Here is a 22,860-nt window from a genome sequence, read left to right as displayed (position 1 = left end):
ATTATCAAAGTAGATGGAATGAGAGCATGATGGCTGACTATTGCTGGGCTCTACACCGACACGATACATTGACAGATCATCATAGACACAAATCTCTTAAACGTTAATTTCAAGATAAACGACAGCGTTTTCATAAAAAAAAGAAGTGAAAAACTGTAGGGTTGCAGATATTCAGATGCAACACTGATAAACTGAATAAATGAGATTTAAAACGCGTAATTGAAAACTGCGTAGAATACAAGGCTTGGATATTGAAGGGATTGAAATGTAGAGACATACGGTTATACGATAGCAGCTTGAAGTGCTGATTGAGGAAATTCTGGCAAAGGAGTCTGAGGTTGCAGACTTGCAGGGCTTGGGGGTTGAATATAATTTGGAGGCTTGAGGTATTCTGCGTAGCGAATTTCGGTATGAGGGTTGGGGGTTATAGCGTCGCGGTAATAGGGCTCGAGGGTTGAGGAAATTGGGGTGTGAGGGTCGGGGGTTATAGCTTCGCAGGTTAAAGGCTCGAGGGTTGAGGAAATTGGGGTATGAGGGTCGGGGGTTATAGCTTCGTAGGTTAAAGGGCTCGAGGGTTAAGGAAATTGGGGTGTGAGGGTCGGGGGTTATACCGCAGCAGGTTAAAGGGCTCGAGAGTTAAGGACTTTGGAGTATGTCGGTCAGGGGTTACAACGTCGCAGGTTATGGGGCTCTAGGGTTAAGGGAATTGAGATTATAGAGTCATTCTGACGTTAAATTTGGATTCAGTGACCCAAAAAACATATAATTACACTATAACTCCTTATTCGAAAATTCGCCACTATTTCGTGCTGTAACTAAATCGCTAAATCACTCAAATTCAATTTACGATATCTTGAGAGAAAAAAAAGATTTTTTAAATCTGAGAAGAGGGTTTTGAAGGGTAAGAGTAGTACTTTGAGATAGCATTACTCGTTTTTTAAAATAAAATTGGCTTACGACGTAATACTACGCGAAATATAGTGAAAAATCGTGTTTTTTGAACTTTTAGGTTAGGATTTCTCGAAAACCTAGGGTGATGGAGCAATTCTGAGGTCAGATTCGGTTTCAGCGCACCAAAAACCTTTGGGAACGTACTGTTTGGTTTCTGGGTTTTTTTCCTTGTCGGCTTGTGTAATCCAGCTTGCAACGCGTCGAATCCTTGAGCTATTTGTACAGTAAATGTTTATCTGTACGAAACGCGAAATTTGGCCTTTTTTTGTCTCTCTTTCGCGTTTTACTCCTGAACTTTCAACTTTAGAGCTATAATGCTTAGAAATAAAGTTGTAGAGCCTGTGATTTGCCATCGGGTTATATGGTTTAAATTTCAAAAATATTAATTTTTACGTCTCCAGGAGCCTAATGAACAAAAAGAAAGAGTCAAATTATATCATTATTTGTTGTGCATAATTCTCATTGACAGTTATAAAAAATACAATCAATGATGAGTGCTTTGAATAGTTCTGCTCTTTCAGAATCGATATCAATAAACCCGGTCTCGATACCTCTGACAGTTGCTGAGCAATCTTATTGTTTATTAAGATTTTGTAAGAGGAATTGACTATTTTTCAAACAATCTGTAGGTTTAAAAAAATTTTTTGGTGTTGCCGCAATTTTTTAATGCAATCTAGATGGTTGTGGCTACAATACGCCGTGACAAAAAAAAAATTTTTTTGATTTTTTGAAAAAAACGCTGAAAACAAACGTTAATAACAAATCGAATAATACAGCGAGTTTTCATTGTAAACCAATTCTGAAAACGGCTACACAAAGTACTCGGAAGGAGGAATCTTTTGACGCCTTAGCGGTAGCTTTAAAATTGTTTAATTCCGAGTTAAACATTGTTAAAATCACCAAACGCTACACGCCAAATGAACAACAATTAAAAAAAAAAAATCATGACGTGTTGTGTTTTTTATAAGTTTTTGCTTGAAATATATGGAAATGGTCCGACACGTATTCTTTTGTTATAATTAATTCTTTAAGTCGATTTGGCGCGCGGAAAAACGGCTCTTCGAAGGCAAAGTTGCGGTGGAGGGGATGAGTCCGCCCAAAGAGAAAAAATGAATCAGCGAGTTCAAATTCGCCGCTCGCTCTTTAAGTTAACTTCTAATTGATGAAATTCGACGTTTTTTTTTTAAATCGCTATAGCGTAGCTCAAGGAACTTAACTATTCAATCATATTAACAATAGTAATGTAATTAATATAATTATTGTTGTTAAATTTAATGTACATATAATATATAACAATGTATACATAATATTAATATTAAAATTAATATTATCAATTAATATTAAGTTTAATATTAATATTAATATTAAAATGTACATATATATATATATAAAGTAACAGTAAACGTCTCGTTAGCGCTACGTCTCGGTTACGCGGCTACCTGCGAAGGCAGCACCTACCGGTTGGGAAAAATAGAAAAAGGGAACTCGGTATGAGACGGGACGGAACGCGCGCGAATATGAAAGAACCAGTCGAGGATTAGTAATCCAAGCATATAGCTACCTACTATAGTCATCTGAGTTTTCCTGAGTTTTCCGAGAGGTAAGAAGCGAGCCAGCTGAGTAACCAGGACATTAAGTGAAAGTGGTACTTTTGTCGCTACCGTCACGAGTGTGTGAGTGTGTGGGTGTAAAGTTTCGCCATCGAGGGTGCGAATCCTGTAAAAAGACTGATATTCCGGAAGCGGATAAACAAACTTATCTTTTCCTCCCTCTAATAGTGCGACCGATACAAAGGTAAGTTGGCCAGCTTAATATCGCGACTTTTTACATATGACTGCGCGGAATTAATTACTAATCCTTCGTACTCTGTAAGAATCGGTAGCGTGCATGTAAGCTAACATTGTGAACAAAGAGCTGCGAACGATCCGGCGATGCATGTATTGTCGCGCGCGCTCTACGTAAACATAAACACGCGTGCCAAGTATTATGTAGAGCATAGAGAAATAAACTAACTCGCGTGTGATTCAAACAATACTTTTATTGTTATCATTTCTAGCTAGTAGTAAGTTGGTTACCTGACTCCCGTCCCCTCCTGCTCTCCAATTAATAAATTCGAATGTTTTGATATTACCGCGCGCATTCCGGTATGATTGCGTGGCGAGCGAACTAAAGAAGTAAGAACGAAGTAATCACCCCGTTACAATATATATATATATATATATATATATATATACATGAGTGGGAGGTTAGATTTCACTCGAGGGGAGTGTGGACGTGACTTGGATGTGAGCGCGAGTTTTGGTGAGAAAGTTAAAGAGGAAAAGTGTTTGAGGAGAGAAATAGAGGTGAAAAGAGCGTGGAGGCGGAGGAGGAGTGGAGAAGAGAGAGAGAGGCCTGGAGAAGAGCAGGAAAAAGCAGAGAGAGAGGAATAAAGAAAAAAATAAAAGTTGAGGTCAAGAGAGAAAATCAGAAAGCGGGAAAGGCAGGCAGAGAGGAGGGGCGGTAAGAAGTAAAGGCAGAGACAGAAAAGGTAAGACAGGGAATAAAGGTGGGATCACGGGTAGATATAGAGAGTTGAATTAAGGCGTACGGGATAGGATGGAAAGATTTGTGACAACAGAAAAATTAAGAGATAAAGGTGGAAGGTTGGATAAGAAAGGCACAGAGGAGGAAAAGAAGAAAAGAGTAAAGGTGGTGAGGGGGAGAGAGAGCGGGGAGGGGCTGAGGGAGAATAATAGAGGAGAAATGAGAGAGGCAAAGAGATGCAAGAGTGAGAGCGAGGGAAGCGAGATGGATGGGGAGAGGGAAGAAGGATTGGACAACACGATAAGAGAAGTGGGAAAAAGTAGTGGTGCAGAAGATATAATGGAAAAGATACGGACAGATATAAGGGAATTAAGAGAGGTATGGGAGGAGGAAAGGAAAGAATGGACAGAAATGTTTAAAGAAATAATGAGAAAAATGGAAAGAATGGAAGCAAAGAAATAATACTTGTGCTTGTGTAAAATTTTTATTTCTGTTTTCTTTTTCTTTGTCTTGTTTTCTTGTTATTTTGATTTGTTCCTCTTGTTTTTCTTGTTCATTTGTTATTATTTCTTTTGATTCTTGTTTTGCTCTTTGTGCTCTGGTAACTGCGTTTATTTTTATATCTTCTATCGGATTTCGTGATAGTGCATCGGCATTTTTATTTATTTTGCCAGGTTTGTAGATAATATCATAATCATAATCTGCTAGTTTTAGTCTCCATTTTTGTACTCTTGAATTGTTGTCTGCTGATTTGAAGGATAACAATGGTTTGTGATCACTAACGATGGTAAATTTGTTTCCGTATATGTAATTCTTAAATGTCTTTATTGCGAATACTATGCCAAGTGCTTCTTTTTCGTATGTATGGTATTTTTTTTCTGCTGATTTTAAGATTCTTGATGCAAATGCTATTGGTCTGTCATCACCAATCTCTCCTTGAGAGAGTACACAACCCAGCGCGTAGTTTGAAGCATCTGTTGTAATGATGAATGGTTTTTTCATATCTGGGTATTGAAAAACTGGAGTTGTGCATAGGGCATTTTTTAATTTTTTAAATGCTTCTTTTCTTTCTTTAGTCCAAATAAATGGTTGTTCTTTTTGCAGTAAATCTATGATAGGTTTTGCTATTTGTGAGAAGTATCCAATAAAGCGTCTGTAGTAGCTTGTTAGGCCTAAAAATTCTCTGATATTTTTGATAGTTTTCGGGATAGGAAATTTCTTTATTGCTTCTATTTTCTTTGGGTCTGTTTTGATGCCTTCTTCACTTATAATGTGACCTAAGAATTCTACTTCCTTTTGAAGAAATTTGCACTTACTCGTTTCAATTTTTAATACTGCCATTTTTAATTTTTCTGCTATGAGTTTGAATCTTTTATTATGTTCTTCAACCGTATTTGCAACGATAATTATATCATCGATGTACAGGTAACAGAATCCTTTTTCCAATAGGTCTCCGAGTACTTTTGTTAGTGCTCTTTGGAAGATCCTAGGTGAGTTTATTAGTCCGAAAGGTAATACTTTGAATTCAAAACGTCCCAAGCCAGGGATCGTTTTATGTATATCTGACTCTTTCATTTTTAGTTGATGAAATCCAGAAACCATATCGATGGTGGTGAATACTTTGTTTTTTCCTATGCAGTCGAAAATTTCTAATATGTTGGGTATAATATATGGATCTGGAATAGTTTTTGCATTTAATTTTCGATAATCTATTACCATTCTCCATTTTTTCTTTCCGTCTATTGTTATTCCCTTTTTTGGCACGATCCATACTGGTGCGTTAAATGCACTTGTTGAGGGTCTAATTAAGTTATTTGTAATTAGCTTCTTTGTTTCATCACATGCGATTTGTTTGAGTGTATATGGCAGAGGAAATTGTTTAACATATACTGGTTTATCATCAGTTAATTTAATTTCGTGTTCTTCTATGTTGCATTGGCCAAGTTTATCTCCTTCTAACCAGCATATGTCTTCGAATGACAGTATTAAATTTTCTATGTTTTCTTTTTTACGTTGAGTCAGGTGTTCTAAGTTTATTGTATCTATCAATTGTTTTCGTCGTATTTTTATTTCGTGTTCTTGTGCCTCATTTTGTGCAATTTCGTTGTGCGTAGTTGTAAATATATGTGTCGATTTTAAATTAGTTTCTTTAGGTGTGAATTTTTCATTGATGTTTTTGAAGTTATTTTCTATATCATTCATAATGTGAATTTGCTGGTTCGTCATTTTGTCATATTTTCTGTCAATCTCTCCTACAACGTTATCTCTTAACGTGTCGCAAAAATTTGAATAATCACTAACAGTATAATTTTCCTCGGTTTCATTGGATTCGTCTTCCAGGGCTTTATTAATATTTCCAATAAATTGTGCCAAGCTTGAGTGATAGTTAGGTTGAGATAATATTTTTGTTTCTGGATTCCCATATATTCGATCATTCGTACTATTTTTCGTTTCTTTTTGTATGTCACTTATTATATTTAAGATTTGAGTTACATCTTTATGTATTGATACTTCTTTGTTGTGTGTAATTGTATTTGTTTCGATATCATTTTTGTCTACTATGTATCTTTTGTCAAGTGCTATGGGTTCCCATGTGTCATGATGTTCATTAATTTCTTTTGATGTTTGTACTGTAAATGTGTTTGTTTGATTTCTGCTAGTAGTTTCTTTTAATGGCACTTTTTGATTGTTTATTTCCAAGTAACCTCTATCTAATCTTAATTTGTGTTTGGATAAGGCATTTATTCCTATTATTCCATCGTAAGGAATAGAAAAGTTATCTGGTGCTATATGGAAATCAAATAGTTCATCTGCAATATGCATTTTTGTTGAACCTATTGTTCTTATGGCGTCTTCTGTGATTCCTGATATAGATATTTGTTTATTTCTATTTAAGTGCTTTTGTGGAATGCTGCTATTTTTGATAATGTTTAGTTGTGCTCCACTGTCTACTAGTAGTTGCAGTTTGTTATTCGAATTTGGTTCAAATATTTCTATGTACTTGAGCAGGTTTTTAAGTTTGACAATGTATATTTTGGTACAGTCGTTTGTAATTTGTTGGTTAATATCAGTACTGTTTTTAGCTATATCTGTCTGTAGCATGGTACTCTCTATTTTCTTTACATTTTCTTCGAATTTGCTGTATATATCTGTGTGTTGTTTTGTTTGTGTTGGGAGAGTGGATGTTTCGTCGTGGAACGTTTTTATTGTCTGCTCATTCCTTAGGCGTTCCTTCCCAAAGAAGCTCCAGAGTTTTCCGAGTTTGTCCCATGTTTGCGACATTGTTCTGTTGTATGACCGACACCTTTACAGATTCTGCAAAATATTCTTTCTTCTTGTAATCTTTTAATTTTTTCACAGTTATCTATGTCATGTCCTGTTTCGTTGCAACCTTCGTATGTGATTGAAATATTTTGAGGTGGATAATTTTTTAGTGCTTGTAGTTTCCTACATTCGCTTGCTGTGTGACCTATATTTTTGCAATAAGCGCAGAATTTTTTCCTTTGATCGTTGTTAAAATTGTTTCTGAAGCCGTTATTGTAGTTTCTATTGTAGGTGTTGTAGTTTTGTGGAGTTTGCTGGGGGTTTGCAGATTGTTGTGCATTCGCGATTTTTCTGCAGAACTTTGCTGTGTGACCTAATTGATCACATAATTGGCACTTGTAACTTGATTTGTTTCTTTGTTCTGTGAAATATATTCGCGCTTCTTCACAATCTTGTTCTTCATGTCCCTGTTCTTGGCATAGGGTGCATATTCTATAGGGTGATCTATTTTTACCTGTTGTGCAAAATTTGATAGAGTGACCTTTTTTGTTCCATTTTTTACAAAAGATTTCAGGGCACTCATGCGTTGAATGACTTCCCTCTTCGCAAATATCGCATTTGTTTACTTTTTGTGTGATCTTGTTTTTACACTTAATGGCTTCATGTCCCGTTTCTCCGTATTTCCAACATTTTATGTAGTCGGCAATGTAGGGGCATTGACCTACCTCATGTCCTAATTCTTGACAGTATTGGCAATGGATATTTCTTCGTTTGTTTAGTGGGCAAGCGCTTATTGAGTGTTCTTTTTAGCTACAGTATTTGCATATCAAATTGATTTTGTCTACTGAATTTTTACAGTTATTGGAAAAGTGATCTGATCCTTTACAATAGACGCATGCTGCAGAATAGCAAAATAGCGCTTTGTGTTGGGTGTCATGACAAATTTGACATATCATAATTTTTTTTGGTAGTTCAGGTCTATTATAATAATCATTGTAGTCGGTATATGTGTTGTTAATTGTTACATTGTCTGTTGCTTTTCTAATATTTATGTCATTTTCAATTTCGATAGCTTTTTTGGACATTTCTTGTAATGTTGTCTCGTTGCCTAGTTCGTATTTTATTTCTGCTCGCATTCCTTTCTTAAAGCATTTTGCTGCGTCTGCATCTAATTCTTCATAGAAATTCTTCCTGGCTATTTCATTTGTTTCATGTATTCTGTATATTTCTTTTATTTCTAATACTAGTTGACATAATCTTTTTGTGTATTGAATAATTGATTCTGTGTTTCCTTGTGTTATTTTGCGTATCCTAGCACGCAGTTCATGTATGTCTTCTTGAATTGGGTATAGACTTCGTATTGCTGTAATTAATTCGTCTATTGTTTCGACACAGCTGTTTCCTAAAGCTCCTTCTGCTTCTCCCTTCATTCTCACTTTCAATAGCTCTACTACATTGAAGAAATAAGATAAAGAAGGTAGAAGGGAAAATAAATATGGGACTCGGAAGACTATGGGGGCTAGGAAAAAAGCTATTTAGAGAAAACTGGGAGCTAAGGATGAACCTGTTCGATGCTCTGGCGAAAAGCGTGATTATGTATGGAGCAGAAATCTGGGGATGGAAGAGATATGAGGAAATAGAGAGACTACAACTAAAATACATAAAGTAGGTATTAGGATTAGATAGAAACACGCCAAGTTACCTAATACGATGGGAAACAGAAAGACAAGAAATGAAAGAAACAGCATTAGAAAGAGCAATGAAGTATGAAAACAAAATAAGAGAAGAAAGAGATGGCTCAATAAAAAAAGAAGCATGGAGAAAATTAAAGAAAAGGGAAAGAAATGAAAAAGATAAAAAGGGTAAGAAGGAGGAGAGAAAGGAAAGGCTGGAAAAAAGTAAAATATACAGAGAGAGGGAAGAAGGAGATGAAATGACGGAAGAGTTTTGGAAAGAAATAAGAGATGAGCTAAAGAAAAAAGATGAAAAAGAACTAGAAGAAAAACTAGAAAAATCAAGATACACAAACGAGTGGAAAGAGCTGAAAGAAGAAATGAAAAGGTTAAAGGAAATTCAAGGAGAGGGAAGAATAAAAGGCCTGCAAATAAGGGAAAGGTTTAGGTTAGGTAATGAAACGAGAGGAAGCAGGTATTGGGAAAAAGAAGAAAATAAGAGATGCAGAATGTGTATGAAAGAGGAAAAAAATTGGAAGCACATGGTAGAAAAATGTGAAAATATCAGAAAGAAAGGGCAAGAATGGGAAAAAATAATAATAGGAAGCAAAGAAAAGATAGCGTGGATGATGGAAATAAAATGGAAAAGAAGAAGAAACAAAGTGAAGAAAGAAAAAGAAAAGCAAGAAGACGAAGCTGCAAGACCCTAAGGAGAGACGGAAACAGAAGACAGAGAAGCAAGATTCGTAGACACATCTACACACACATACATACACACACACATACACACAAAACACGAACATACGCGCAAACATAAACATACACATGCACACACACACACAAGACACAAGTAACAGCAACTACACAAGCGAGAGGAAGCAGGTATTGGAGGATGGAGCCAAATGGAAAAGAAGAAGAATCGATGAAGAGAAAGAAAAAGGTAAACTAGAAGACAAAGCATAAGATACTAAGGAAAAATAAGTGAGGTTGAGGAAAGAAAGGCAGAGGGAGCAATAGGAAACAAGAGAAAGGTGTCAAAGCCTTAATAGGGAGAAAGATAGATGAAATGATTAGCAAGAAGGAGAGCAAAAGCAAAGGAAAGGCAAAGGTGAAAAGGCAAAAGAAAGTAATAAAGGAAAAGCTGAAAAGAAAATATGCAAGAAAGAAAAAAAAAACAGAAGAGCGGAAAAGGCAGATCTTGGAGAGAGAAAGAGGAAGAGAAAATTAATCAGAAGAAAAATGAGAAGAAAAGAGAAACAGACAGGCGCAGAAAACAGGGACACAAGAGTTGCAGACACACCTACAAATGCACATATTTATACAACACACACACATACACATGCACGCGCGCACTCACACACACACACACACAAAACACATAGATAATCAACTACACAAACTGGATACGAGACGCAAATAACAATATAAGAAATGTAAACCAAATGTAACATATAAGTTGTAAATAAATAAACTAACTATATATATACATGAGTGTATATATATACTAGTGTATATATATATATTCTAGAGAATAATTGCAATGTAATATTTTAAATATAATAACAATAACCTTTATTAACATATATAATGACTTAATATGAATATAATACATGAATATAATTATATCATATATCATATTAATAATAATTATATATATATATATGTTTGAACAATTTACAAAGTTATTTAAGCACTTTAAGTGATTGATTGTAAACCCTTTAGAGATAATTAGAGTATAACATAATCCAGGTAATTATTTAGAGCATACGAGTATATAAAACCTTAATGAAAAATAAAAAAATAAAAATTAGTACCATCTCCTATAAAGTCGAGGTTGTTGCGCTATGTATGATCAAGGCCTCATATGACTTTGACATTCAGTTCGACGATTAACTTGTTATTGTAAACGTGAATGATCGCTCCTCCCGAGTAATTTGCGCTACGTATGGTTATCGGAAAAGGAGGGAACATGGGAGCAGTACCAATTGATCTGAAAATTGTTAGTCGATTTCGGACTGTATTATTCGGACGTATCTGACTAATATTAGAAAGAAACCTCATTACAACTTATTAAAATAGATGAAATATTCGGTAAATGTTATTATTTTAGATGATCAACATTAATGAGGTTGTAGAGAAGATAGAGGCAGTCATGGACACTGACCAGAATATCGATCAGGGCGCGAGAGCCACCGATAAGACAGGTATAACATAAGACAAATATTATTTCGAGTTTAGAGAAACTATACAACAGTATTAGAGAAATAGAGTACGGATTCGTAATCGTATAGATGACCTATTAGAGAAAATCGAATGTTGACTTGAAGAACTGTTATATAGTGACAACAACATCTAATGCTTCCACCTTTACCAATTCAGTCTCATCGGAGCCCTCGCCTAAGCTAAATAGCTCCTCTGTGTCGTCTGCTCATGGTATGCTGGACTCAAACTCCACCACCGAGTCCGCTACAGCCGGCAGCAGTACATCTGTGGGCAGACAAACTCACGCGTTCGAGTTCTATTCCTCGAGGTCCTTCAACATCATCCGAAAGACCCAAGAGGAGGCGCGCAGAGAGACCGAGTCAGCAAAGATGGACAAAATCCTCGCTACCTTAGAGAAGGTGGAGGAAATTCAAGCTCGCTCCTGGCCTCAAATAAGCGATGCACTCAAGGAGGCGAGAATTATAACGGAAGAAACCTTAGAGAGAAAAATGCTAGAGATTGAAAATTTTAGAGACCATCCCTTTTCTATTAGTAACATATTAAAGGAAAACACTAGAAACATAAAAAATGAAAGATCTGAAGAAAACCCGGTTATTGAACCTAGAGTTAGTGTAGAGACAATAAATCCGGATGACAGTCGAAACATTACTATCGATATTAGTAATCAATTACATCAAACTTTTGGATCATTAGAAAAATATTAGAGAGCTCAAATTCAACTTCTAAAGCATCCTTTAAAAGGGACTACATATTAACGCCAAAAGCTAATATTAATGTGTGGTTGGATAGACTGAACTCAGAACTGTGTGCTAAAGAACTATTAGATGTATTAAACTTTGATACTAAAGCTAAAAGAATTTTTACGATAGATAAAATAGACAAAAGAAATAGACTAGTTAGAGATATCATTATTAACTACATAGATGAAAATGGCCACAAAATAATTCTAAATCTTAATGACCCTAGAGAAATAATAACTAAGATTAGAGGGCACAGAAGAATAGAGGTTAATACTGATGATACAAAAGTAAGGGAAGAGCTGTATAGTATAAAGTTAAATAAAAAGGAAAAAGTTTCAGAATTTTTGACAGGTTCGATGCTATTATCAGAGAGTACGAACTATGTGACACAGCTATTTCTCTCACAAATGCTGAGAAAACCTCTGCCTTTATAAAAGTTGTAAAAGATGCGTACCCCCGAATTACAGAGATCGATTAGAGGAAAGGAAAAATTTTGTTCGACAGTTAGAGACTGACCAGAGAAGATCGGGAATTTTAGGGGGAGCCTCGGCAAATGTAGCAAGAGACGGATCAGCCAATGCTGGTACGGGTGGGACAAACAAGTGTTACAGGTGTGACTGATACAACGTCGATCACATCTCAAACACTTGCCCACTGGTCTAGTACGGCTCGTGGTTCTGCTACATTTGCCGGGACTTCAAGCATCACAAGGGCAAGACTTGCCCAAACCATGCAGGTGGTAATGGAGAAGGCGGATATGTACAGAATAAAGATAATAAATCTAATAATAAAGGTTTGAAAGGAAGAGGGTTAAATCATTATAATAATAGAGGTTCTAGAGAAAATTTTAATAGAAGTATAAATAAAAGAGTTGGAGGTAATTACTATAATTCTAGAGGAAATAAGAGTCAAAGCTTTAGAGGACAAAATAGAGTGAAAGCTGGAAAACGTAGAATCAACCGCTCATACTATCCAAGCGGAAACAAAAACCAGCAAAAACTAACGGACGAAGCGATTGCTCAAATAGAAGGTAAGAACACAATAAATAATAATCGATAAATAATAATTAATAATAGTTAATAAACATTATAATAAAATAACCTTCTTGTTAGACTCTGGAGCAACGAAGCACATTATAAATAAAGTATTTTTATTGCTAAATTTCAAAAGAAGCTCCGGAACATATATTAGATGCGCGAATAAAAATAGGTCGGCTGATATAAAGATAGATAGCAACGGTGATCTGTATCTTAAAAATTTAAATAAAGATGGTCATCCTATTAAACTCACCGACTCACGCACCTGAAATATCAGATAATTCAATGTCTCTTAGAAAATTTGCGAATGCAGAATTCGGTATATACTTACAAGGAAAGGTACCCAACTTGATACATATTGTAAAACATAAAAAAATAAGAGACATGTATTTTTTTTATCGACTAATTTTTACTTTTAAGGGGTAAAAACCTCCCCTAAAGTTAACCTCCAAAAAGCGTTTTTTTTAATATCTCGGCTTAAAATTAATATTTTTCAGTAAAACAAATTGGAGGCTATTTCTTACAAAAGGAGCAAGTATTTCATGGTGATTTAAAGAGTAAGGGTAGCATCCCCTATTTTTTAGAGGTTGAAAACATATATTTTTTGGAATACTTTTATAATAAAAAAGCTTAAACCGACTAAAAAAAATTGGAAAAAATGTTTAAACATCCATAATAACAAAATTTAGTTTACATTTTTCGGTGTTTTAATAAATAGTACCCCTAAGGGGGGTAAACCACCCCTAACACAAAATAACTATAAGTATACTTCAGTCCATAATATTTTGTAGAAGGTTTGTACGAGGTCTCTCCGGAAAGAATCGGGCCTATCTTTATATTTTCGTGCTAGCGTTATTCTTTATCATCTGGTGGGTGGTATCCTTCAAAGTAATCCCCACTTGATTGAATAACATGGTTCCATCGATGTTTCCACTTTTCAAAACAGTCCTGGAACTCACTTTTAGGGATAGCCTTAAGTACACTCGTCGTATTGTTTTCAACCGTTATTTTGTCATCGAATCAGTGTCCTTTGAGTGGTTTTTTTAGTTTTGGAAACAGCCAAAAGTCACAAGAAGCTATGTCGGGACTGTATAGAGGTTGTCGAAGCAATGCGATATTGTGTTTGCTCAAAAACTGCTGCACAAGATTGGATGAATGCGCTGGCGCATTATCGTGATGGAGAAGCCAGTCACCACTTTTCCAAAAGAGCGGCCGTTTTCTTCTTACTGCATCACGCTAACGTTTCAAAATTTAAACGTAGTATTCTTTATTGATTGTCTGACCTGTTGGTGCATATTCGTGATGTACAACACCTTCACAATCGAAAAAAACAATCAACATTGACTTAACGTTGCTCCGACTTTGACGTGCTTTTTTTGGTCTTGGCGATTCAGAATGCTTCCATTGTCAAGATTGTTGTTTTGTTTCAGGATCATAACCATAAAACCATGATTCATCACCTGTAATAACTTTTCTAAGCACATTATCATCATTATTGACCATTTCCAGATTGTCCAGAGCGATTTCTAAGCGAATATAGATTCTGCTCTGCTGTGAGTAATTTTGGGATGAATTTCGCACACACGCGTTTCATTCCTAAATTTTCGGTTTAAATTTCTGAAATGATAATTTTTGGTATCCCAAGATCTTCTTCTAGTTCTCGCACAGTCATACGACGATCTTGTTCGATTGCAAGTCGCACCCGCTCAATATTATCTGCGGTTTTTGTCGTCGAAAGTCGGCCGGAATGAGAATCACTATCGACAGAAGTGTGACCATCCTTGAACCGTTTATACCACTCTTTTATTCGTGTTTTGCTCATACACTCACTTCCGAAGGCCTTTTTCATCATTTCAATAGTTTCCGAACTAGTTTTTCCGAGTTGAAAGCAAAATTTGATGCAAATTCGTTGATCTTGTTTTTCAGTCATTTGGACAATATCAAAATCCGACGAACGCGAAAAAGGCACTGTAAACAAAGACACGTTGCGCATGAACTATACGTCCGGCAGGTGTCAGTAAGTAACCAATAGATTCGTGAGGCTTTACTGTTGACGTTTCTGTCCGGTAGAGGTCGCTCGAACACTATGTCGCGAAGATATAAACGTAGGTCCGATACTTTCCGGACAGACCCCGTATATAGGGATTTTCGAGATCACTCTTTACAAATCTGATATCAGATTTTGAAAATTGAAAATGGCGGGACCAATGTGGTGGACGAAAATGTCGAACAAAAATTTTCACTTTCATGAAAACTTGTTTACAAATATGTGACCTTTGTAGTCTGTACAAGTGAACTAAAGAGCCTTAAACCCTAAACCCCTAAGCAACAAATAGGCTAAATGGTTGTGCTTTTTAACCAAACGACTCCAAACCCCTAACTTCCAGACCGGCCGAAGTCCTATACTTTACCGTAGACACAAGTATAGACATATTACCGATATTTTATTCAATCATTTTGTATGTAACAAATAACGTCTAGTTTTATGCTTCGATCAAAGATTATTTATTTTTCTACTTTTATAAATTAGCATAATTTCAAAAGTAATTTCATAAATTATAAAGTATTTCATAAATTTCATAATTATATAATTTTATAAATTCAAAAAGTCCACACTTTTTTGCAAATGAAAAAACATAGATTAATAAAATTAGTTTATCAACCTCTTTTGCGTTTTTTAATAAATTTTAATGTTGTCAAACTTTTTTCATTGTTACAATTATTTCGTAAGCCAAAAGTTTTTTAGATGAATTCTCGAAGTAATGATTATTCTATCTATAGTAAAATATTTACAGTCTGGAATTCCATAATAATACTATTTGATACGATTTAATGAATTTATCAAAAAATCTAAATTCAATAATAAATATTATTCTCATTATTATTATTTTTCATTATCATTGCTATTATCAGTATTACTGTTTTTATTGCTATTGCAATTATGCTTATTCTTATTATTATTATTATTATTTTTTTTTTTTGAGGAGAGTCTGAATCCATTTTCGGACAACAAACGGAAGCCCACCAAGTGTGGGACTCAGTAGCTTAGGCCACCAATACCCACCAAACATATCTCTCCTTGTTCGCACCGCAACCAGCCTGGAACTGTTTATCACATTACTTCAGACTGGTCGGCTGTCATTGCATGTCCAAGCACATATTCATCCCTTTAATACTCATTCATTCCCAAATAGGCTCTGAAATTTTCTCATTCATTCAGTTTTCCAAGCATCCATCCGTCTTTTTGTTTCGTAACACATTCATAACGTACAGCGCAATCTTACGCCATGCGTCGGCTGTTGTCAACATTACGTTCGTCGCGTTTTCAGGCGTAATCGGCCCTAATTCTGTCTCCAGTCTCAATCTTTGCTCGGCCCAACGGTCGCACACGAAAAATTTATGCTCCTCGTCGTCCCAAGACCCCCTACAGTACACACAGTCTGGGAAAGTTACCTTACCCATTCTGTGCAGATACTTTCGGAACTATCCGTGTCCGGTCAGAAGCTGGGTGAGATCAAAATCCACCTCCCCGTGTTTTCTGTCTTTCCACGGACCAACGTCTGGTATCAGTCTGTGAGTCCATCGTCCTTGAACGTCTGTCGTCCATCTTGTCTGCCATTGTTCTGTCGTTTTCGTTCGTTCCTCTGTTGCAGCGTCGGCCCTCCCTACGGTCGAACTTCGGTCGTAAATGCGTTTCCTCTCGCCTGCCAAGAGGTCGATCGGGATAACGCCCGCGATCGCGAATATCGCGATTTCCGAAACTGTTCGGTACGCGCACGCGATTATTAGCGCTCCCGTTATTTGTACACTCGTCATAGTCTTTGCGCGTCTCCTCACCCATAACGAGTTGGGCCATTCCTCTGCTCCCTAAAGCATGATGTAGTGGGTTACGCCCATCAGCAGTCTTCGTATGAGGTGTGTTCAAAAAGTAAGGTGACTTTGTATTTTTAAGAAAAAATATTTATTTATTTATCAATATTTATGTTGTTCCCTTCAAAGTAACCCCCCTCAGATACAATACACTTATGCCAACGGTTTTTCCAATCCTCAAAGCACTTCTCATAAGCACTTTTCGGTATAGCCTTGAGCTCTTCCAGCGATGCAGTCTTTATCTCTTCAATCGTTGCAAATCTCCGTCCTTTCATAGGTCTCTTTAGTTTTGAGAACAAGAAAAAGTCACATGGGGCCAAATCCGGTGAATATGGTGGCTGAGGCATGATTGTGTTGTTTTTGGCCAAAAAATCTCTCACAAGCAAAGATGAGTGAGCAGGGGCATTATCGTGATGCAAAAGCCATGAATTGTTTTTCCACAATTCATTGAGACGATTGGACTTTGGTTTCGATATCATAACCAAATACCCGTGATTCGTCACCAGTTATGACCCTTTTGAGTAAATCTGGGTCGTCGTTGACGTCATTCAACAGTTCTTGAGCGATGCTCATGCGATGGTTCTTTTGGTCAAAATTTAGCAATTTCGGAACAAACTTCGCTGACACACGTCTCATGCCCAAAACGTTAGAAAAAATTTCATGGCACGAGCCAAGCGATATACCAACATCCTCAGCAACTTCTCTGATAGTGATTCGACGATTTTCCAGAACAATTTTCTTCACTGCTTGAACGTTTTCATCAGTTGTTGACGTGCTTGGGCGTCCAGAGCGAGACTCGTCATTGGCATCTTCCCGGCCATCTTGGAAGATTTTGTACCACTTGTAAACATTTTTTTTACTCAGAACAGTTTCACCGTATGCCACCGTCAACATTTCAAGTGTTTCGGAGCACTTTATTTTATTTTTTACACAAAATTTGATGCAAATCTTTTGATCCATATTTTTCGATAGCAAGAAATCGCCGAGCACGCAAAACACTTATAACCTTTACGCCTCTCACAACCCAACAAAAAATGCTATACACTTGAAACTTGGTACAGATGTTCGGGAAGAGTGTACCGACATAACAAAACAAAAAATCGATAATCGAAAGTACGTTGCCCGTGAAATTTGAAAAGTCACCTTACTTATTGAACACACCTCGTATACTCGGTCTCGGTCCTTTCGTGTTTACCATCAGCCTGCTCAAGGCCTTGGTGCTTTCGCTGGCTCTGGCGGTCGCGTCTCGTATATGGGGCCAAAAGTTCAGTTTCGTATCTAAAGTCCCCCCAGGTACTTTACCTCACTTTTGATCTCCAGTCGTTCCGTTCCTATGGTCATCGGTATTATCGTGTCTATTCTGTGTCTCATCAGTATCAATAAGCCTGTCTTATAAAGAGCCAGGCTCAGTCCATGGTCCGTCATCCACCCATCCAAACGCCTCATCACCTGGCTCAGTTTGAGCTGAGCTAGATGTGTGTCGCGGGCCGTTATTACGGCTACTATGTCGTCAGCGTAAGCGACCAGACGCGTTGGGTCATGTCGAGCTTTATTAGTCCGTCGTACAGTACGTTCCAGAGGTCGGAACCCAGTATGGATCCTTGTGCCACCCCCGCTGTAATTTTCCGGTACTTCCATCCTTTTGTCGTTTCATACGTCAGTCTTCGATCTTTTAAGTAATCCTTCAAGACTCTTAGAAGGTAGGCGGATATCTGAAAGCCGTCTTGTGCTCTCAGAATATCCACCCACCTAGCAGAGTTAAAGGCGTTCTTTACGTCTAATGTTACTAGGAGCATTATTGGTCTGGCTCCATAGCAAATCTCGTTCATTCTGTCAACTACCTGTCTCACGTCTGTGATTGCTCCTATCATTGAGCGTCCTTTCAGGAAGCCGTGTTGTCGGTCCGATAGGTCGCCAGCGGCTTGCACCGCCGCGTTTAGTCTTGGTCTCAGTAGCAGTTGGTATAATTTGCTGGTCGTGTTGAGGAGGCTCAAGGGCCTATACGAATTTGGCTTATCGGGGTCTCCCTTGCCTTTGCCAATGAGTACTAACCTCGCGTTCTTCCAGAGTTTACTGAAAACACCCGCTGTCAGGCACCCACTGTACAACTGCAAGAGTATGTCGGGCCGTCGAGTCGCTACATACCGTAGCAGTTCACCCGGTATACCGACTGGTTCAGGAGCCTTGTTCATATTCAGCAAGGTTGTCGCTCGTATAAGCTCTTCCCTTGTGAAGCAAGGACATTCCATTTCTTCGTCCGTGTTCGTGTCATCGATTCTATCAGGATGCGTTGGAAAATACCCTCAACTATCTTTTCTTTTATCTCCGGTGGAGTTCGGACGCTAATTTCCGGGTCACAATTTTGTAACCCACGGGTCTGAGTCCACCTCGTCTGTCAGCCGTGTCTAGCATTGTCGTTTACTGTCCGTTATAGTTTGTCTCAGCCTTTTTCTGGCAAGTTTGTATGCCTCTGAGGCTTTTTCGTCATGCCTGTTTCTTTGTCTTTGTGCCTGTCTACGTCGCCGGTGACATTCGCGTCTGATATCTGCAATTTCTTGCGTCCACCAGTACATCTGTCGCCGATCGCGTCCGTATCGTTTTTTCGGCATCGTAGCGTCGCATAGGTGACAGAGGTATTTTTCCGCCTCCTCAGCTAACTTCTCCGTCGAGTCACGGTCCGTACCACTTCGAGTGGTTTCCGGAAAAAGCTCTGCGTTTTGCAGTAGTCTGTCGAGTTCTTTTCTGTCCAGGTGTTTCGTGTCCCATCGTAGAGGGGGTAACACGTTACCTCTTTGTCTAGTCGTATTTTCGTTTGTTACTTCAAAGATGATGTATTGGTGATCACTGGCTGTATATTCCTCGATCACTTTCCATCCTCTTATTCGCGTCAGTAGTCTGTCTGTGGCCAAGGTCACGTGTGGTATAGATTGACCCCACCGCGGTCGTCTAAATGTCGCCGTCTTTCCCTCGTTCACTACTACTAGTTCCAGCCTCGCGGCCAGCTCTAGTAGCAGTTGTCCGCGTCTGTTTGTCGTGGGCATACCCCACTCAATAGCCCGCGCGTTAAAATAGCCTGCCGCGATCGTATTTCCAGGTATATCTCTCACGGCGTCTTCGATATCTACGAGTCTGTTGGCATACTCCAAGGCGGAATAGTTCGGTGACAGGTATACACTGACGATAACGACAGTGCTCACCCTCACCCAAACATAGTCCGGCCCGGACCCGCTTGCCGAGACTCGCATCGCTTCGTTTCCGCGTACCCACACCGCCGTCATGTTCGATTTGCTAGCAAATCACGATGGCTCAGGTCTGTTCCTGTATTGTTCGCTTATAACAAGTATGTCTGCGTTCGTCTCCGTCGCAATTTGACGGAGGAGCATGTGTGCTACGCTAGTCCTGTTCACATTGCATTGTAGTATCGTCAGGGTCATTTTTTCTGTTTCGTCTTTTGTTCCGTTAGTGCTGCTCTGTATATGGCGCACCCGCCTGATCCAGGCACGTAGGCCAGGTTCTGTCCTTCTATCCCCTTACAGAGGAAGCAGTCAGTAGTCTTTTTACACTGCTTGCCCACATGACCCGTCTGTCCGCATTTCATGCAGCAGTTCTTTCTGTCCGGCCCTTTACATTCTCTCCGCGTATGTCCATACCCGAGGCAGTTGAAGCATCTTTGAGTATGAATGCGGAGTCGAACTCTACCATTCATCCATCCTATTTTGATGCGTTCTTTGCCTATCAGTCTCGATGCTTCTGTCGTGTCAAACTCGCAAACGGCTCGCGCATTCCCATATGCGTTTGGCGCATAGATGCACTTTCCATTCCGATTCCGTATTTAGTTCACGATTTATCTCGTTCGCGGTATCCTGTATCGTCGTGACGCAGTCCAAGTCAGCAAACTCCAGCGTCACCCTGGAAATTAAGGCTTTTACTGTCGCAGTCTATCCTCATACTTTCTGAAGTGTCCATTGGAAGTCCTGTCCTTGCGACTTTTCCAGCCGTATCAATACAGCACCGTCCTTGGTTTTTATTATCGTCCGAACGTCTACCTTCTCTGTCTTGGGGTCTACCTTCTGTCTGATAGTCCGCAAGACATCGTCGTACAGTTGTCCTTCCACTGGCTTGATCAGAATGGTCCCGCGCCTGGTTTTCAGGTTGAGACACTCTGATCCTCGGCTTCTGTGTCCGTCTGTCGTCTTTTGTACCGTCTCGTTATCGGTCTTTTTCTTGTTCCTTTTCTTTTTCCTCCTTCCTTCCTCCGAAGGAGTCTGTTGAGTGGAATGCGTGGTGTCCTCCTCGTCAGGTGTCTGACGGTTTCCGGCATTCAGCCCCGGCGTTTGCTGTATGGCAGCAACGTCTAGGAGCGTTCTCCGTCTTTCGTCATCTACCTGGTCTGGGCTTGGAATCTATTTTAGCCGTTGCCTTTTATGTCCTGGAGTTTCCTCCATTACATTCGCTCGTCTTTCCGTTACGTTCGTCTTTTGTCTGATCTGTCGCATTCGCTTCAGTTCATACATACAAACTTCTACAGTCTCATATATCTCAGCCATACCGTTCGTAATCACGCGACTCACGTTTCTTTGGACGTTCGTCTTCTCCTTTATTTGTCCTAGAACGCTGTGTATGGTGAGCAGTTGCTCTCGCATCTTACTCTCCACAGCGTTCCAGGATTCTGGCGACGTCGACCCTGTCCTTTTTCCTGTCGCAATTACCCGTCCACCAACCAGGTTTCCTACTGGTGTAACGGGGGAGCCGGGCAGCTCCAGTGACTCTCCTGAGTCGATGGGCGCAGCCGGCACTCTAGTACCTGCAAAATTTTCTTTAGCTTTCATCTCATTTTCATCTCCTTCATTTAACTATGTGTTTTATATGTTAGTGATCAGAACTAATTACCAGGTATAGTGAGTCCTGCAATCTTTCCTGAGCAGACCCCCTGTCTCTTTTCAAAGCGAAAAAACACGCGATTTTCGGTGATTTTTTTAAAAGAAGTTAAAAACTATATTTTATTACAGAAAATTGTTGGTTCAAAAGGGTTTTTCGAAAAATTATTTTAAAGAAAACTGCGGACGTTTTATAAAATAACGTGGTTTTTCGAAGACTCAATTTTTCATTTTGCTTCCTCCCAGAGAAAACTTTATAATAGTAAAATTTTCAGTTAAAACTTCATAGAAGTAAGTTTGAAGGTGTTTGAAGGTCGAATCACGTATTTTTAGAAAATGTTTGGGTCTAGTCGGATTTAGTTTAAAAGATATAACGTTTAAAAAAAAAAACCGTTTTGTGAATAACACAGTTATGGTTATAGCTAATTGTAAGTAAATTTTCTTTTAGTGAAAACATAAGTATTTTGTATTCTTTCAAAAACAATTTGTATGATTTAAATATCTTAATATTTTTCATCTGAAGAATGGAAATACCGTTTTTCAAAAATCGAAAATTCACTATGAATCAAAAACGTGTTGATAAAATCAAAATGGATTCATTTCACGCATTCGGGATAGAAAAACAAAAGTGGATACCAAATTTTATCGATATCCGATTGACAGTTCAAAAATGGTATACGTACATACACACACACACACACACATCCATACGGACATTTTCGAAAAACACGTTTTTTGAACTTCAAACGAAGTTTTTTTATGAAGCTGAAATTTTTACTATTACAAAGCTTCTTCTAGGAGGAAGCAAAATTTTAAGACGATTGCTTTTACGACTTTCAAGATATCTTGGTCACCGAAAAACAATTCTGAAAAAGACAGGTTTCCTTAACATGGCTATAATTTCCTTAATTTACAATATTTTTCAATACCAAAATTCATGAAAGTTTTTCAATATATCTATTTTGGAACCAACAATTTCCTGTAAGCAAAAAGACAGTTTTAATTTCTCAAAAAGTTCCACGAAAATCGCGTGATTTTTTGCCTTGCGACTAGGCATAAACCATCATTAGTATGTTATGGATTAAGGGTGGAAAGAAAGCGATTACAGATGAGTGTGAAAGTTGTCACCCTAGCGAAGTGAGGGTGGCAATCACTCATTATGATCGTCTTTCCACACATTATGCACATTTTTTGTCTAATCTGCACCGTAAGTGTGTTATTACATACATGTAAATGCGAGTGGAAATTATAGCACTATTTTCCGCTCTAGAGCGGAAAAGAGAGCCCTAGGATGGAATGTAAGCCCTATGACGGAAATTTTTTTCTTTTCTGCACTTTTTCGCCCGTAAGTTTATTTTCCGCCCAAAGGCTCATTCCTCCGCCCTTGAGCGGCAAAGTACTATTTTCCGCATGATTTACATGCATATAACAGCATACTTTCGGTAGAGGCAGGGCAAAAAGATATTTTCAACATGTATGTAACCATGGTACATGTATGTAATAAAGTTTTTTAATAAACTCAAAGAGTTTTTTTATAACATGTGAATAAAAACTACTATTTTCGGCGCCTATAAAGTGAACCAAAAATAGAGTTTCCTTCACAAAGTGGAACAAGAATTCTTCTCCAATGCATAAATTAATGATTTGATTCAATTTACATTCACTCGTTTTATTCTGGTAGAAATGTAGCAGTCATTCC

The 22,860-nt window shown here is 38.1% G+C and overlaps 1 protein-coding gene across 1 annotated transcript; it reads right to left on the bottom strand.

Moving 5' to 3' along the window:
- Positions 1-18,689: 18,689 nt before the first annotated feature.
- Positions 18,690-19,562, bottom strand: LOC131670577 (uncharacterized). Its single transcript, XM_058946293.1, has one exon. The coding sequence runs from the start codon at positions 19,560-19,562 to the stop codon at positions 18,690-18,692; it is 873 nt and encodes a 290-aa protein (XP_058802276.1).
- Between the last annotated feature and the right edge of the window lie 3,298 nt (positions 19,563-22,860).

The sequence above is a fragment of the Phymastichus coffea genome, unplaced genomic scaffold (assembly GCF_024137745.1).
Source record: "Phymastichus coffea isolate CEN01 unplaced genomic scaffold, Cenicafe_Pcof_1.1 PCOF00008, whole genome shotgun sequence".
In the NCBI taxonomy this organism is placed as follows: domain Eukaryota; kingdom Metazoa; phylum Arthropoda; class Insecta; order Hymenoptera; family Eulophidae; genus Phymastichus; species Phymastichus coffea.
The sequence above is the reverse complement of the archived record's forward strand: the minus strand, read 5'-3'. Positions and strand labels throughout refer to the sequence as shown.

Bases quoted from the DNA above. Each gene is read 5' to 3' on its own strand.
- LOC131670577 (XM_058946293.1), bottom strand. From the start codon at position 19,562: ATGACGGCGGTGTGGGTACGCGGAAACGAAGCGATGCGAGTCTCGGCA.